This window comes from Hetaerina americana, unplaced genomic scaffold (assembly GCF_022747635.1).
Source record: "Hetaerina americana unplaced genomic scaffold, ioHetAmer1.1.p SCAF_3, whole genome shotgun sequence".
Lineage (NCBI taxonomy): Eukaryota > Metazoa > Arthropoda > Insecta > Odonata > Calopterygidae > Hetaerina > Hetaerina americana.
This window is the reverse complement of record NW_027286874.1, coordinates 95018728-95038324: the sequence shown is the minus strand read 5'-3', so window position 1 is coordinate 95038324 and position 19597 is coordinate 95018728. Positions and strand designations below refer to the sequence as shown.

Sequence of the window (19597 nt, the reverse complement as noted above, 5' to 3'; positions counted from 1 at the left end):
TGATGTATAGAATAGTTAAAAATGGCCAAGCATGGGCAATTTAAGGATCAAAATAGAATGGAAATTTAAAAAAATGTTTTAACACCAAAATAAGAATTCAAAAACAAATAGAAAAAAGTTTATTTTCAAATATAAGTATTGTAAACTTAAACCATTGAATCAAGGACTAGATAATTAGCTTTACGATGAGTATTTGTGATATATAACTGCAAGCTAGGTGGAAGGCGAGAAAATCTGGATTGATAGTGTAATGTTTGATGGTTCATGTCTTCACACTGTGTAATGCTCGACTGTTTCATGACACTTACTTTATATTTACTTTATCTTTATAAACAGCATCTTTATTTTATTTATTGATATAAATTATTACCAATTCAGAATAAGTTGTTGATTAGATGGGATTTTTTCAAGATAGAGAGTTTCGACATTTTCAGTCATTTCATTAATTACTTTGATTTACATTATCATCTTTTGTACATCAAAGCTTAGTTTATATTTTTTTACGAATGAGAACTTGCTGTTAGTCTTTCAGTGACAGAGATTTTTGTTTAGATGTTTTAAGTTATAGTTTCAGAAATACACAGTTGATTATGATGCTAACAATTTGTGTATCATGTGACCCTGTCTAACTGTACATGCATATTTTAATAATACAAATACAACTTTAGATAAAATTTCCATCAGTAATATGAAGAACTCAATTTGGTGAATCACTTTTTTTTTTTAGCAGTCATGTTATTTAGAGATCCTATTTTAACTACCTTAACATTCACTTCAGATTAACTTATTGTTAAAATTTTAATTAGCCCAGAATGGAGCATTAACATAATGTGAGAATAAAACGAGATGTTTCAGGCTTAGTATGGTGGAATATCATGATTAATTAAAAAAATTTTAATTAATAGGGTGAATTCAATATGACAAACACTGCTCTGCACAACCTTGAAAATGTTTTCACTTGAAATGCTGCAAGTAAAATAGGCCTGTAATTCTACCTGGTGTTAGGCAATGACGAGCAAATGGTAACGTGAGTAATTACAATAACAAATTAGTCAGGTTTTACTCTCCCTTTCCATTGCTTTTTATCTTTTGCCATGCCACAATTGGGGCTGGAAATATCTTCCAGAAAGATCCGGAACACAATGCCAATAGAACTACAAGGAGCATATATTCTAAGCATAATAAAAAAGACCAGTATTTTTTATTCTATTTTTTTGGGAAGAAATACGTCAACACTAATTTTGAATAAGGAAATGAGCTTTAGGGTACCTGTTCCTATCATCTTATTCCAAGAAACAAATAGTATGATAAATATCTAAGCACATAACTTAATATTAGACATTTGACAAATTTTTACACAGCTTAAGAACAGTTCTTTTCAGAGACAGCACACACTCACAACATATTGTTGTCAACTGTCGATATTTTTGATAAGTACAAAGATTATTTTAATCATATTTAAGTTAGGCGACCTCTTGTATCAAATTTACAAAGCAGAGAATTTTAATTATAACAAACTACACTGCATATTGTGAAGAAAAAAAAAGAATCTTAAATACCTTGGCAGCTTCTTCTCTTGTTGAATACTTGGCTAGTGCAAGTTCATGATTTAAATAGAGATGGAAGCTTTGCAGAGGACCATGCTGAAGGCATAAGGTCTTCAAAGTTGAGCCATCAATCTGTAAAAAAGCAACATTTATTGTTGAAGACGTACAATGGCATGAACATATTTTGAAGAATAAATGGTAATACAACTAAAATATGAGTTTATGATACACAGAATACAACATAACACTATCTGCAAAAAATGCATACATTATCCTGATATAATTAATAAATAAGTTAAACCTCAAATTTATACATATGAGGAGACCAGGAACAAGATGCAAATTAAATATTGACATAAAAATAAGGTAATTTGAAAAGAATTTTAAAAGAATACTTCGATGTTTTAGAAGTTTTTTTACAGTGTAATATTAAATACTTTTAAAACAATGAAAAAATTATAAATTAGATAGCCTGGAGGTATTGAGATGTTACATGAATTCCCAAGTCAATTCACTTTTAGGTGACTATTCAAAAAACTGCATTTGTAAGCAGTATTGCTGTAACTTCAACAAAGCTGTTCTTCATAAAATTGTAAAAATAGAGGAAAAACTTTTAAAAATGTATAATATAAATTTAATTTATTTAATTTATACTAAAAAAATTAAAGTAGAGGAAGTGACAAATGAGTCATTAAAAGATGAATTGTAAACAGGAGATCGACATAATAAATATTTTAGATCCCCATTGACCCCAATGAATGCTTAAAAATATTTCTTTTTAAAGCAGTTGAATTCAAAGATGAGTAGTTCCTCATAATTCAACAAAAAGGGCTGAAGACACCCAGCAAGAGTACATTCAGGTATGGTAAGGGGGATGGATTGAAAAAAAGCCAAAAAGATTCCTTACACAATCTAAGGGTGGCCCCTCAGAAATAATTTACATAACGAACAGAGATTGAAAACATATCTCCTGGTTGCCAAGTATTGCTTTTAGGACAATATTCTATCACCAATTACAATTTCTAATTGATTAATAATCTAGAATAGCAATGCAACAATTTCAGAGTGTAAAAATCATTCGCCTTGACTGGGATTCGAACCCAGATCCCTCAATATCCCTCAACTGTTGCGGCATCTCCCGCAGTTTCTTTGGAATTCATCTAGAATAGGATAAAAAAGGTGGGTGTGATAGTCCAGTAGGTAGGGCAACTGATTGGAGGAACCTGTTTCCATTCCCAGTGATGCCTCTGGGCACCCTCAGCTTCACCCAAACTGAGTGATTCATCAGATAGACACAAGACAGACAGAAACCACAAGGAAAGAACCTTGCCCCTAATTTATGAATTGGAGAAATTGTTGGGCGTAGTATTAGGTGAACTCTACCCTCATCTATCAAACCAACCTTCAGTTAGATTACTTTGGTCAATATAGAACAATAAAATGAGACAAATGGATAACCACCTGCGGAGTGAGGTTGCGTAGGAGTAGCCATGTAGACCCCCAAGGAGCACCCTGAATACCCCATGATGATGATGTTGACGACACAGATGAGCGGACTGCACTGCTTCCACTGTTTCCACCACCTAGGCTGCCCCATCCATTACTGGCTGCTTTGCTTGACAGTCCTGGGGGAGGCCCTCTAGATTTACCCACTGGGGCCCCCCAAAGCTCGCTCGTTACTGGAGTAGGAGGTGGAGCATCACCCCAACTACTTTTAGACCCTCCAATCTTACTCCCTAGAGGACTGAAATATAAAAATTTTAAGCTTAAAAAAAATCTACCTTAAATTACCTAGTTTGATACCTAGCTTTGGGAGGATGGAAATGTTAAGTATTAGAGAAATCTAAATCACCAAGACAACATGCATAGGTTACACATAATTACAGTGAAATCTCTCTTCTACACTTTCGAGGGAATCAAAGGACAAGAAGTGTAAATCACAGGAGCATGTAAATTGCTCTTTGCAGGAATGGAAACAAAATCAAATCCAGAAGCTACACAATTTTATTCAATTTGCGGAACAAAGAGTGGACCACTGTATCATGATGAATGAACAAACAAAAGCTAAAATAATTACACTAAACACCAATATTGCTGCTATAAACACAAATCAAGTTCTTGTAGGCCATCATTTACAAAAATTAAGCATATGAAATTATTGTTGAAAGAGAAATATATATTAGGTTAATGAATATATTAATAAAAATTAATGTGAGCACATTAAAAATGTAATGATAAAATACAAAATAATAATTAAATAGCATAACCATCAGCATGATTACACAGGGCTCTACACTTCCTGTGAGAAACTAGTTTCATTATAACGCTTCAGATTCACCACTTATGTTTTTATTGAGTCCACTATTTTGAATTTCGAAGATCTCTCTGGCCTCTGAAACTTAGATATCATCAAAGCTCATTCTTGCTAAAACATGTAGTTTTTTCAACAAAACTTGGCTAAAAGATATGCTTGCAGCTCTGGAAGATTTACATCACGTCTTCAAGCAGAATTTAATGAACGCAGGCCTTATAATTAAAGGATCATATTCCTTTGAATCCTTTTAATTTTTGCAGAATCTAATGCTGCGTTCAATATTGAAATTTGTACATCTAGTTCCGTAGCCGGGGACACTTAAGTGCTCATATGGAAGTTGAACTCTTTGCATAATGTTGGTTTTAAATTCTAATGAAAACATTTTTCTCACAACTTTGTTCACCATTTTAAAATGTTTCATCACAGATGTCATGAAGTAATTCTTAATGTAAGTAAAAAGTGAATTCACTGAAATTGCAAAAATTCATAAATCACGAGAAATAAATAAGGAGAAAAGCAATTTATGTATGCCACAAATAAAGATAACAACAACTGTAACCTATTCACCTTTATAATAACAAAGAAGTAATGATAGTTGGCCAAATTACATTTAATTCTATAGCTTTACTGTTATCCAATAAGTTATACTTGCACATGTCCTAACCTACAATAGAATGTTTCCATTAGAATATATTTTGAATTGCAATAGTTTCAACATTTGGCACATTTTTTCAAGTAAAATAGTAATATAATGCAATCTAGTGTACCCCCCACCATCATGCATATCATCAATTAGGGAAATTTCACATCAGGATAAGATTGCATTAGAAGGATAAAAAAATTATATTCTGGGATCTTTTAAAGTGAGGTTTCACTACAGCATTAATATTGATGTTTTTATGGTACTCTGATGGCTGATGTCATATCAAATCATAAATTCAACCTCCAACTACTTTAAACATGAAAACAACCCTAATATTTAAGGTCAATATCATGCCATCATTCCAAACTTTCACTCCTTATTTCATTAAAATAATTTACCGAATGCTGCTCATCTTATGATATTATAATTGGGAGATATTTTGACAATGCACAATACATATACTGTGTCGTCATTTTTTTGCATTTTTGACAGTTTCTGTAATTGCCATTATTTTATGCAGATGAGTAATAAAGAGTTTTAAGACCCATACACAACGTGTTAACGGCATCTAAAAGCCAGGTACACCTCTTTAACTGGTTATGTATGTAGATAGTTATATATTTACGAATGACGTTTTAACTGTATGATTCATAACCAAGGATGCTACAAATAAGAATTTGAAATTATCATTTCAGTAGCAACGCAGACCACTGCAAAGCTTGATTCTATATCATGATTTAAGAAAGATTATGCTATAATTTATTGCAAGCATATTTTATTTCTTCTATTGGTTTTTATATTTCTGAGAAGTAATTATTCAGTTCATTTGTCAATTTTAATATAAACCACTTTGAAATATGAGGCATTTCAGTGAAGGAGAATAAAAGAGTATTTTAAAATTGGCAACAAATGAAATAACCAAATGTACCCTGGGTGGACAACACACAATGATTGCCACACTCCGCAATGTTGAGCAAGTTTTTATACATTGAAAAGTGACTTCGGCTCAATATCCATCAAAAAGTTACTTCGGTGCATATGCAAACAAGTTTTATGATGCCAAAGCCTGAGCACTTACATCGATAATGAATGCATGATGAGCGGTTAAGATATGTAAATTTGTTCATAATTTTTTTCTGTGTTCATCTTGTCTTATCCCTTAACTCTGGTTCCTCTACAATGTATACCTTCATTAGAGCCAGGCTTCCATGCCTAGATGACTATTTAATCCAAAGCCAATAATAAAGAAATTAAAGCATTATTTCAGCTTCACTTTATAAATAAAAAATATAAATAAATAAGGTATCAAGAATGGAAATTCCTCTTTGATGGCTTCACAACACTTACAAAGAGACAACAGCTTACCAATTTCCGACACTGAAATTTTTTCTATTCATATACTTATCAGGCCAAATTACTTTTAGCTCAAACCAAAGCTGAAGTTTGAAACACTGAGAATAATTAACCATCATATCTATTGCATAAAATACACCCGCTAAAAAGACTGTTAATCAGGATAACAAGGTAGAGCAAAAAAATTGCCATTAAGTTTCATAAGGTTTTTACTGTGGGTACTGACCTAGTGAAAGACGATGATGGGGCAGCTGATGAGGTTGGATTAAAGCTCCAAGTAGAGGAAGACAAGGAGAGGGGTGGGATTGGAGCATCCACTGCTGACGTCACAGCAGGCATTGAAGGCTTGCTTCCACTCCCTCCTACTACAGCTACACTTCCACCCCCTCCTCCACTGCCACCAAATATTTCTGTGTCTTTAATGTTTGGCAATGACAAAGGAGAGCGTACTACAGAGCCAGGGGTAATGGTAGGGTCATCTTCAATACTCTTCATTTGTGTTCCCTAAAATTAAAAGCACATGTTACTATACACAAAATAAGGTAGAATGCAACTATTACTAGGCTTTCATTATTTTTGAAATTCATATTTCATTAACTTGTTATTTATTATAGGCTTATTTATTATAAAGAAAGCTACATTTGACAATAAACCCACAGAATGATGTATATTAATATTAGTAACTACCAGGAGATCGTAGATTTGTAAATAGGATAGTTAAGTTGTTAGGTTAAGTGGTTAAATAAGTGTTATCATATTACCACCAGGCAAAATTAAAATTTATGATTAAGTAGGCTGCCCTAAAATCCAAATAAGGTTTTCGGTCGTAATTTAAAAACCATGGGACCTTAAGAGAAAATTTAAGGCAAGACATTCTATTAGCATATAAATTAAACATAAAAAGACAGACATCTGTAAGACGTGGACTGAAGCATAGTTAAAGATTGAGCTTTCTTAAGAGTTTGACGAAACCATTTTTTATCATGATTTCTTTTCTGCATATGCAGCAATCAAAAACTTCACATAACTATTTCTACCCTGCTCATCTGAATTATGATAGATAATATAATCCACAAATTGTTAATTAAAGAGCAAATGAAATGCTTTCCTGGGCTGTACGGAATATTTTAGTCTAAAACCTGGCTCTCTTGTTCCATAAATTTGAACAATTAGTATTTCTCATATATTTTCACATCAGAATGATCACCCGATCAATGACTGTATCCATTCTATTTTTTTTTTTTAATTTCTGGTACAGTTCTCTCTCTGATAGATATCTATCAACCACAGTACCATGTAGGGACAAGTCGAAGGTTTATCTTGGAAATCAGTTTACTCATAACATCAAGGAAGTCCTTCCCTATAAAATTATACATAGTCAACCAGTCAGCATGAAATCATATGATTTCAATTTTAGCTATATGTAGCCATAGGCCTTCAAATCAAAACTGAAAGAAATGGGCAAGGTACACTGTAACATTCATCTATGTTATCAATTTTTTGTCAGGGCAAAAGAAAATATACCTTTTCTCCTGATTACTAAGCTCTCTACCTACTAATCTCTATTTCCACTATTCCATCTATACCTATGGAATTGTCTTGAAGGTCTCTTGATTTTCCTCTGCCCTAGCCTTAATCATCCCTTTGACCATGACAGACTACTGCGCAAATAAATACCAAAGGCTAAAACTTTGGTTCCCTGTTGTTACTGCTATTGCCCACAATGGGACAATATTTTTTCTGATACATTTGACATTCAGCTAAATTTTGAAGCAGCTCTATTTTCTCCTGTCATTAGCGGAATGTAACATCATTATGATTTCAACAAATAAGAGATAATGTTTCCCAAGGAGCCCCAATATTACTTGACAGATACCTAGAAAAAAGCCTGAGAGCTAGCAGGTAATTATTTGAATTAAAACATGAAAGTCAAGGTTTTCCTGTTTATAATCATAAAAAGGAATATTTTTACCCAACTGGAACCAAGACTGATGGGAAATTCAGTAATTTCAGAATAACATGTGCATACAATGCATTTTGGATATGATTTCACTGAAACCAACAATTTTGCTCTGCATAAATAAAATTTCATTACATTAGGTTACAAAATATTAGGTGCTTACTGTGTTAGCTGCATCCAGCAGTTAATACAATTTTATAATTAACAATTAGCATTTAGCGACTCAAAATAAATGTAAAACCCATGTTTGCTGAAACATAATATTTAAAAAAATATAACACACCTTCCATGGCTTCCCTGGTTCAAATTCAGGAACAAGATCAGTAAATGCAGCAGAATTGGTAGGGGCCACACTTGTGGGCCACTGCGAGTCTTTGTTGTCTGTTTGAGCACCAACTACATCCACAGTTGGATTGCTGCTGGTTTCAGGCCAGCCCGTATCAGAGCTTGATCTGCTTACAGTAGACCATGTCCTGAAGAATTGAGATAATTAGCAATTTTTGGCCAAAATCTGACAGTGCATTGCTTCGTATCTAACATATGGTGAGAAAAGCTTGATGGCAGCAAATGCATTAATACAGGACTATAATGAACTTATCATTACTACCATACCAACATATAAATCAGGTTTTTTTTGGCTAAAAATTATTGGTACATTATTAATTCAAATAATGTAAAAAATGCTGTATGAGTAATTATTTAAATGGGTTTTGAATGGGACCTGAAGGAATGGAAGCACTAATGAAGGGTTAACAACAAACATTCTTGAGTCCACTGCAGTGGCTGCAATAATAGAAAATTAATCCTGGGACATGGCAAGCCACAATTTTGCAGCCAGCCAATGTGGCATGAATCACTAAGTATTGCCAATCTGTGCATAAGGAAGTAAGCAGCTTGCGAAGTATAATTAACAAGGAATTTTTAAAAAATTGCGGGCTTAAGAGTTGTACAGGATTATTTTGGTATGGATTCACTGACTCCTGCTTTATATTTCTACATTTAATCTTTACATAGATTAGATTAAAGGGATACTCTCTTCTTAGTAGCATGATAGAATTTTGTTACAAACAAAAAACCAAAATTTATTTAAAATTCTTCCAAAGCTGATGTAAAATCATTTTGTTTCATGAAATAGCAACCAAAAGTGATATACTTGAATGAAATCTACAACTCATTATTCCCAATTATCAATTCTAACCATTAAAATTATGCTATAGGAATGATCACAGAGAGATATATAAGAAAAAATATTCATAAGAAGTTCTACTCCTATTTATCATTATCATGTTAATTAACACTCACCCATCTCCCTGGCCAAGAATTGGGTTGATGTTAGGCGATGAGTTTGGCTGAGGAAGTGTGGACTTAGAGGTTGTGCCTGGAGCACGACTAAACTCACTACCTGCTCCAACATCACCCTCTTTGTCCAGAGAAGGCAGTTTCCATTGGTTCAGTCTTGATTGTTGGTTCTGATAGGATGCTTGCTATAAAGCAAAAATATTATTTGGTGAACTATTAACAATTAAAACAAGCACTACATATGATGTGGAGAACTAATGACCTCAGCAAGGCTGTTATTTACATCAATAGGAAAGCAGAATGGTCAAATATTCTTTCATAGCAGAGATAAAATAAGGACAATTTACGGGTCATGTTGTACTTAGTCAAGGTAATGAGTCAAATTTGTATGTTGAACAATAACTGGGAAACATGAATATTATAAATACCCTTGCTATGGAGTATCTTAATTAGTACTTAATTTAATTGATTATTTTGAGAGCACAGACTGCAAATACCTTAAGGTAAGAGATATTTTAAATACTACCAAAGCATATTTCTTTCAATTTTGAAGCATAGGGAATCAACATTATATAGAGTGGAATCCTGGTCATAACAAGAATTTCATATAACAAGGAATCTCAGTATAACAAGTGCTGCTCATTGTCCAGTAGATTTAGGTATGCACTGTATGTTACAGTGGTCAAATCCATCTATTCTACGATACCAAGTATGGCATATGTCAAAAATCAGTGCAATATGTGATATGCAAAGAAAATTCATTACACAACGATTTGGACAGAAAAGACTATATCGGACCAGCAAGGCTTATAGACTGCACACATGGTGTGTTAAGTATTCGAGGTGATTGAACAAGTGGATTTAAATATAAACGATAATAATTAAATCCATAATTTGTGGCCAAGCTCATAACTTTACAGGAATTAAACCTACCCATTATTAATTTATGTGCCTAGATGCTTTTTGTGGCTTGTTAGTTTTCAATAGGACTTCTTTTCAGGCACACAAGACATCTATTGCCCCAAAAATATTTCAAAAAATAATCAAATTTAGTTTCTGGGCATCTGATAATTACCTTTTCTATTTATTTTGCCAACGGTTGGATGAAGTACTACATACCAACTGAATCAGCAAGAAACATAGTGAGCCTCTTAAGTAACGCAAAATTTGGTAACATTGTAGATAGATTTTACAGTTTCTTAACCCAAACTAATTTGGATAAGAGGAAAAACAAACATGGATAGGCTCCTAAGTCTGGAATATATAAAACAGCTATAAAATTCATAAAGGAGATGAACCCTTTACTGTTCTTTACTTTTTTCTCATGAAACACTCAATGGAAGAAATCACACAGCTTGGATGGAAGCTGTGGGTGCCCAGAGAAGTATGCCTGGAAATGGACCCAGGCCCTCCAGTCAGCAGTATAATAATACCCCTGGACTACTACATCCCCCACTGGCATATATCATTTCAATTTAAAATCGACCATAAAACTCAATTTCAATATCACTATAAGTGATGAGGTGTTCTGGCTAGTAAGGCTACCATTGCTTTATTATTCAACAAGAACTACATTACTCCTTTTGGTACCAAAACAAATTCAATGGAACAGTGAGTCTAATTAAATTTATTACTATTTCAGCAAGAAAAAAAATTCAATTCATCAGTGGCTTTCTACCAACTCCAATATCAATCAATGCAAATTTTACAGCAAATTTTATTTTAAGTATGATTCCGAAACCTTTGCATTTACAAGATTACCTACGGGACTTGACCTCAGCAACCTTGCAAAGATGGGCAAAAGACTAAATTATTCTTACAAAATAAGTTTTATGTAAATACCATTTGTTAGTAAAACAATTGGCATTTTCAGAGAAGAAATTTCCTGTGTTCGAAATAGAAAAGTGGTTAACAATGAATTTAGGAGTGACTGTAAATCTACGTACATCTCAGATGCAGTTGGTAAAGGTAAATAAATCTTTTGGTTAAATAATAGATAGTGAGAGTGGCACCTCCAGAAGCGTGTTATTAGTGTAATCACATTGCTCCCGAAACTTAGACAATAAGATATACCCCGTGCAGTGGGATAGCTTGGATGGATATGCTGGGTCCTCCGCTTACCGATGTTCTTAATAGCGTATGTGTTTCAACAACAAAACCAGTGGTGGCTGGAACTTTTAGAATCGGAAATCTTTAACAAAATGGTGACTTGGACTGGTGCCACAGAAACAATCGAAGTTTACACAGACACTAGTTTATGCGAAGGTAGGTTGGTAATCCCAATGTGAAGCCTCTACCCGACATTTCTCATCCTGGACCTGTCATCAATTAATACTGTGGAAACCTATGCAGCACTCACCGGTTTAGATAAGCCTGACTCTCAGGTGGCAATGCTCAACCTGAAGAAAGGTCAAGGCCTTGTACTCTATTATAATCCATGCCTAATTAAAACAAATACATCTATCATAATAAAGGATGAACAGTCAAACTCAGTGACCTGGGCCTGGACACTATCTGCCAACGAGCCCTCGCCCATTAAACATTTTAATGTGTGCATCAGCCATCTTGCTCGGTGGCACGTATAAGCGGGGGGTACAGGACAATCGTTCAGTTTGAATTGAAGCGATTTGAGGTGGTGTCTGTACCCAGCGACAGCTACTAGCATCCACAGACAAGAGTTTAATTTAGGTTTACTGCAACGAAAACTGAAAGAAAATAATGATTTACTGTTCTTTCTTCACTGTTGTATGACCTAAAAACACCAGTGCTAGTCAGATAAGAGTATGCAAGCTACAAGACCGATTCATTCTAAGGGACCATCAGTCCACACAGAATTATGCTCATGGTTTGTTGAACAGTGAAGATTCTTCTTCATATGGGTCACAAGGTTCCTTGCCTCCCAAAAGGTTCCACTGAGAAACCCTTAAATAACAGATGCAGCATGTGGTTGAATGTCAAAAAGCTTTAGGCGTAATATATATAAGTATGGATTTATACCATATATGTATGCATGTACACCATATACAAGTATGTATGTAAACTATGCATATATCTCCCACTGCATTTTATTAAATAGATGTTGTGATCATGAAAGCATTATGTCAGTTCCATTAGACTTTTTATCAGCAAATAAGAAATTAGAGGCAGTGATTATGATAGTGGGATGAGAAATACAATGCATTCATTTTTAACCAAAAAAAATAACTAAATTATCTCGAAGTCAATTTGACAAAAAAATAAGGAACAACACAAGTCAAGTTGAAGTTTTCTATTTTAGGCAATACAATGTTGATTAAAGCAAAATTTGCAACACAAAAAGTAAACAAAATGAAAAGGAATAACTTATAAAAATAATAGTTCATCTGACATGGCATCTGAAGATTCCCCTGGATATAATATCAAGTCAAATGGTGTCGAAGGGTTAGGGGATGCCATCACTTGCTATAATGAGATTCCACTCTAATTCATCATTAGTTTGATTTCTTAAATTGTTCCCTGTCAAACTATATAAGACCTAATTGAATGAGGGTATCTATTTCATTTTAATTTACTTAATTGCTTTGTCTAAGAGAAATACCTTTATATTAACATCATATTTATGAGAAACGTGACCAAACTCAAAAATAAATTTAGTTATTGAAATATCAGAAGTCTGACTTACCACTTGAGGATCCTTGATTGCTAATTCACCAAAATTTCCTTGGAGAGTAGCCATGGGATCATGCATAGGAGGTTTAAAGTAATCTCCACCTGAATGAGGGCCAGCTCCCCCACCTTGGGTAGCTGCCATGTGATGTTGCTGTTGTTGTTGCTGCTTCACATAAATAGCTTGCTGTGCAGCTATTTGATTCTATAAATAAGACAATTCATTTATTTCACAATAAGCATTATAATATGGCAACAGTAAAATTTTAATACTCATATGATTTCACTTCATAGAAGGAAGCAATTTCGTAAACCTTTACACAAAGAAAAAAGCATATAAATCAGGAGGGCTAATGAGTGAACTCTCATTATGAGGTTGTTAGGTGCATTTCTTGAGATACTGGTCCTAAACAATGCAAATGATTACAGACAACACTTTTGGGTACCTCTTTTGTGTGTTTTACAAAAGATAAAATTCAAAGTTTGTTTGAGCATTAGTTGGCAATGCAATGGCAAAATTAAGGAAAAATGTAACTAAAAAAATACTTTCTCATAAAAAAAGATCTAAATTACTTTCAACAATATTTTGTCAATGTAGAGTGGTACAATACTGTTGTTGCTTATTGTTAGAAGGGAATAATCGTGAACATAAGAAAATCCTTTCTATTGTGATATCACTTCAACAAGCTTATTTATTGTTATATTAGTTTGATTTAAAAATTTTCGAGACGACATCATCAAAATTGCAGTAGTGCAAGTAGCACATGTATAATTCGAAGCATGACAAGTGCTGGAATATTGACCATTGAGATTTGTTAAGAATTATATTTATCTCAAAAAATTAAAGAAAATCCTGAATTAGGATGGTAGAGTACTAGCTATTCTGCGCGTGAATATTTTTTTTTAAGCGTTTCATTTCTGGTTATTATTTCGTTCTTATTTTAAAGACAAATACAGTGCCAGCAGGAAGTTCTATTGCTGCTAAGAAATTCTAATTATCACCCCATGAATGATCACTGTTAAGTAATTATGATTATAATGTTTAATGGCTCCTAAAATAAATTGCATAATTTGTATTTAGTAATTTTTTTAGAAATTGCCTATGCTGATTTGTTTAGTTTGAAAACTATAATAGTAAAATATATTTCTATTTAAATATCATCACAAATATCAAGCAGTTCCAATTTCACATAGAATTATAACTCGAGTGAGCACAGGAGTTATTTTAAGAGTTTAACTCCGTGGTCTGTCTAATAAAAATTGACCTAAGCACCGGATTCAAATATGTCAACCCATTCCAATGGTTGTGGAGATGGAAATAGGATGGTATTTCTTGTATTGAGCAAAGTGTGACATAAGAAAATATACTTGGTAAATAAATACATAGTATAGGAATTGAATATGATATGGGTTCTCACATAGTGTGTTTAACTTGACTCAAAAGTGATATTGTTCATAATAACAGTAAATATATAAATGTTATTAGGCACCTCAAAATGAAATTCCAAGAAACTGTGGGAGATGCCGCAACAGTAACTTTCTTCATAGCCATACGCTAATATGCATTGCAATGCAACAATTTCAAAGTGAAAAAATCATAAATGAATGAAAAGTTGCCCTGGATACATTCTATCACAGGACACAAAACTCCTCTAATCTAAAAGGTGAAATAAACGAATTACATCAGCAGGTTTAGTGATATGGACTATCAGTAGTTCTACCATGATCCACAATTCCCAATATATCAAATGGAGACAATGCAGCAAAATGAATACAGTGAAACCTGGAATTTACACACCCCTTTCACACAATCATATTTTACACATTTGTTTACAGTTCAGTCAACTCATACAAATCAAAAGCTAAAATTTATAGTTGTGCAATCAGAATTGAAGTAAAACCTTGACTAAAAATTGTTGACTAAGTATTTAACACACAAAAAAGTTTTAAGATATATGGCCAAAATTCCTATAAGATAATCATATAGATCTCAATTAATAAATCTTGAAATATAACCTTTAATGTGTCGGTAATATATCATGTATGCGTGTATTTGAGAAAACGGGCCTGCTAAAAAAACGTATCCATTGTTATGTCACAAGACAAACAAACACGGTGAATGTAATTCAGCATTCCACTTCTTAGTTTCAAAAAGATCCCTTTATGTCGGCATTAAAATTCATAATCCTTTATCAGCAGGCATAAAAGATACAACTGATATCAGATGTTTAAATTAAGGCTAAATTCTTTTTTAACCAAGAGTTGCTTTTATGACCTAAATTAATACTTGCTGTCACAATATGACAAGCGGTAATCTTATTATAACAATTTCTCAAAATGTATGTACATATTTTTTTTGCTTTTGTATGACATAACTTATATTTTACCATGGTATAAAAATGAGATGAAGTAATATATAAATCAAGACTAAATGCTAATCAAGAATTATACACCAAAAGGCCTACGGTACAAACAAAATATTCCCTTTAAGAGTGTCATGCTTCAAAATTTTCAGTTTCAGGCAAATTTACTATGGTTTACTGCACTTGACTGTTTCAATGAATTGCTTCAATATTATTTAATTTATAAAATCTGGTAAAACAAGTGTTTCATTTAAAAAACATTTTAAAACAAAATATTTATCATCCCAAGCTCATTTAAACAATATCTTTAATTTAACAATTTTTCTTCATTAGCCCATTCAAAAATGTAACTTCCAAGGATTCACTGTGTACAGATTATTATTAGTATTCCATAACATGTCTCCATTACACATTACATATCCAAAGAAAGTTTAATTAACACAAATCTAATTCTTCATAACATTAAGAAATTGTGAATTATGTTGGCAAATAAAATGTGTTTGCTTAATTAGCAATTTCATATGTAGCCATCATTGTTTCAATATGATGACCCATCACATCTTAATAGATTAGTTATGAAAAGATAGTTAATCACAAAGGGGTCCTTTCAATTTGTCTCAATATGATTGTTTTTGGCTCGACATATATTATACAAAATTGCTATTTTAAAATATTGAACACATAATCACATATGAATCACTGACTTTAATGAACAAAGGACATTCATTTATTAGCAAAATGAATAAGTAACAAACCTGCAAATTAGTAATCTGCTGCTTGGCTTTGGTTATCTGCACAGATATGTGAAGGACTGTATGTGAACCACCACCTTTGCCCATTGGACTGACTTGAATTATAGTCTGCTGTTGCATAAGCTGTTGCAGCAACTTGATTTGCTGAAGTAGTTGATTTAATAAAATCAACGTTTGTGGTGCTAGTGGTTGATTCAAGATCTGTGAAAATGAAAATGTGATACTTTTAGTCAATTTGAAATTTAGAGAATAAAATAATGGCGACATTAAAATTTCAATACGGCTCGCTGAATTTTTAGTTGATCAACCAAGCCATATCAAAATATTATTTTTTCCTCAATTACTTCAATCATTTTTCTTAAGTGGTAGGACCAGAACAATTCCTAATAATATGATTTTTAATACCTATGCATGCAAATAAATACCAACCAAAATGGCTGTTCATGTAGTTTTAAAACACTTTTCCAATTTCACTCCTTTAATAAACTAGCTTTGCTGGCATTTCACTGTTAAGAGTAAGACTAATGTAATAATGATTAAAAATGCTTAACATAATAGGCATGGTATGCACCATTTGAACAATTATTTCACTTTGGTAATATTAAATTGTGAAATAATATAGCGTCAGTAATAAAGTATTTTTTAACTTTTGGATGGTGGAGAAAAGGCCAAAACTTTGAACTGTGGTTCAAACATATTCCTTGGAAGAAAGCGAATGTTGCAAATGGAGGCTTACTTCATTTTACCTTTTAACTAACACTAGAGATACCAGCAGGAAGCTTTATCTCAACTGCACAGAATATTGCCTTTGTTTTTTCAGCAGATAATAATTTGTTATCAAATTAGTTCAACAATTTTACCCTGTTTAGCATGTTTAGCTGAAAAATTGCACATCATTTGATACTAGATAGTGACCACCAATTTCAGCGATGCTCTACATTAACATAGGTAATGCAATTCCCATATTATAACACACACTAAAGCAAACTGAGCAAATTTTATGGGACACCTCGAAATAAAATAAAATAATCTAGTGACCACAGAACGGCCAAATTGAATTTGGAACAAGAAATTCAAGGCGAATTTAAAGTTTTTATGGTTGAGAGGCCACAATGGTCCAGTCACCAATCATTTGATACACTCTTTTGAAAGGGGTTATAAATGCGAAAGTCCAAATTGCATCAAGTCCACTACTGTAAATTAGCATACTGCTTTTGCACTTTTCCAGGGACTCCAGGGAAAAGTTTCATAAGCAGGAAAAGGAGAATGTTCACAACTTAACCTTTTCCACTCGGATGTCGAGTGTGACTCGACACAGTTAGCACAGCAGCAGCTCGTATGTCGAGCCACACTCGACACGGAGTTTCACCACGAGGGGAATTGGGATTTTTGTCTATTTTTCCAATAACTTTTCTTGTAATCATCTGCATGAAAGGAAAAGGAAAGTTAAAGCTTAATTTATAGCATGGCTTGTTTTATAAATGAATAGTCTCCCAAAGGATGCCACCACCTACGCAGATGTTTTTTGTAATCTATTTAATGTGTTGTAAGTTCTTTTTCATTTGTATTGTTTGCTTTTCATTACTTGGAAGTCAGCTAAATGTAAAGCAATGTCTTTTAGAGATTATCGGTGCCTGAAAAAAGATCGCCAGACTGTAAAGTTACCTCAGTCAGCTGATCCTTAGTTCATTGCTTTCTAGTTTTGGCTCTTTTATTTCCTTTTCTTCCTAGTGTCCGCTGTCTCATCAAACATTCTGCCTGCTCTTTTCCTATCTATTGCATAGTCAGGAATCTTGAGTCGGAGGGTCCAAGATATGATCTATTATATTCAAAGTAAAACACGAACCTTAGGCATTTTCCTGGAGTCGTGCTTTTTTGAGGTTGCATCATCCTCCTGTGGTAAAAAAAACCTTCCTTATCTTAGTCTCCGAGGTTTACTTACGTTTCTAGAAGCATAACGCAGGTGTTTTCCCTAATGGCAAAGGGTTCTCTTACAACAGATAATTTCCCTTTGGACGAATGCTTTGCCAGCTAGTAGTTGCTCATTCTGAACGATTTTCCCCTCCTCACGATGGATAAGTATTCCAAAGAATTAGAAAGCAGCTGTTTCATGAGGAAAACTCTAAAATGGTGGAGTAAATTGTTTTTCTGGGGGCTTCAGATCAGTGTTGTAAATTCATTTATATTGTATAAAGAATGCCAACAAATAAAAAATGAAAAACCGATCTCGCATATGAAATTTGTTAGGAAACTGGTACACAATCTCTTTGGAGAATTCCGAGATGGTACACAAACATCCAGGGTTAGATTACCATCCACAAACATTAAACAACGTTTAGATGGAAAACTCCATATATTCACACCTGACCCTAACAAAAAACATAAAGATTGTGCGGTTTGCTCTGACCGAAAAATCAAAAAAGGAAGAACAGAGACGATACATAACTGTGAGACATGTGAATGTAAACCAGGTCTCCATGTTGGTGAATGCTTCCAAAAATATCATACCATGAAAAATTATAGAGCTTAAATTATGGTTTATCAATAAAGTTAACAATAATTCTGTCAAAAAATCCAAATAAATAAGTTTGTATGAAAAGAAACTCCAGTTTTTCATTCTAGTGCCACGCTTAGCTAATTTGAGGCATTTAAATAAGTGACACCCGAGTAGACTAAGGCAATCGAGAAAAAAGCACCCGAGTGCAAAGGGTTAAACTGGTTATCTGCATCACAATCAACATTGAGTCCAGCCTTCCTACAGCAGTTATATATTTTAGAATCCTTAACATGCTTTCAAGGCTATGATATATAGTATAAAACATTAAGGACATTTAATTTGATTGCTTTTATATTTCTCCCACAATCATGGAGTGAGATGAATTTCTGTAAAATCATTCTATGATTATGCACCTTAAATCAGCTAAATATACCCAAATCCAGTGGTTGGAATTTACAATTAATATTTACTGGAAAAAATTTTAACTGTACATTCAATAATGGGCTTGACACTGATTAATAAACAACAGGATTTCCCTGTTCTGAGGCCCATTTCAGCACCTAGAGCATGAAGCTCACCCTCAAACATTTCTGATGTAATTCATGTTTTGAAATTTGCTGTACATTTAGTGGCAACATTTTGGCACTTGTGCCCAAGGACTCTTTATTTACCAACCACTAGTGGCTGAAACTTTTTATTTCTACCTACCTTCGCGATCAATAACACAGTAAATGAAAAATCTTGTGCTTTCATGAAGTTTTTTTTGGGTCAGCACTCCCAATGCCACTGCTCCCCTCAGAAGCACAGTGATTTTGCCGGCAGCATATTAAAAAATAACCCTGTCTCATCTGAATTGAGTTCACCTTTTGGGCAACGGCCTTCAACATGCTCATAAATTCTGACAGTTTCCACTAAGCTGCAGTCCCAATGTCAGCACTTCTGCTTTCACTACACAACCTTTTAGACGAGATGGTGTTTTTAAATATACCCAACCAGCTACTGGGAACTGCAAAATTCGATTCCCAATCTTGTGAGAATGTACAATCATTTTTATCTTATGATGAAAAAATTCACGGGGACGTTAGACAATCTTCTTTCAGTAATTCTTGATACATTTTTCTTTGTTAGACAAATGCACTGGTTTGCATGTTTCAGAATTGAATTACGATTTTTCCACTGTGTAGAGGCCTACAATCTTCGATGTTTCATTAGAACAATATAAAC

At 33.5% G+C, this 19597-nt stretch overlaps 1 protein-coding gene across 6 annotated transcripts in view; it reads right to left on the bottom strand.

Moving 5' to 3' along the window:
* Positions 1–19597, bottom strand: part of gw (trinucleotide repeat containing adaptor protein gawky) — an 83364-nt gene that overhangs the window by 12222 nt on the left and 51545 nt on the right. For all 6 annotated transcript variants that reach the window (XM_071588299.1, XM_071588298.1, XM_071588303.1 and 3 more), the window contains 7 exons: positions 15880–16077; positions 12778–12966; positions 9120–9301; positions 8101–8290; positions 6084–6361; positions 3009–3291; positions 1560–1679 (listed from right to left, as the gene is read on the bottom strand). In XM_071588299.1, coding sequence (XP_071444400.1) covers positions 1560–1679; positions 3009–3291; positions 6084–6361; positions 8101–8290; positions 9120–9301; positions 12778–12966; positions 15880–16077 — 1440 coding nt within the window. The remainder of the gene's footprint in view (positions 1–1559; positions 1680–3008; positions 3292–6083; positions 6362–8100; positions 8291–9119; positions 9302–12777; positions 12967–15879; positions 16078–19597) is intronic.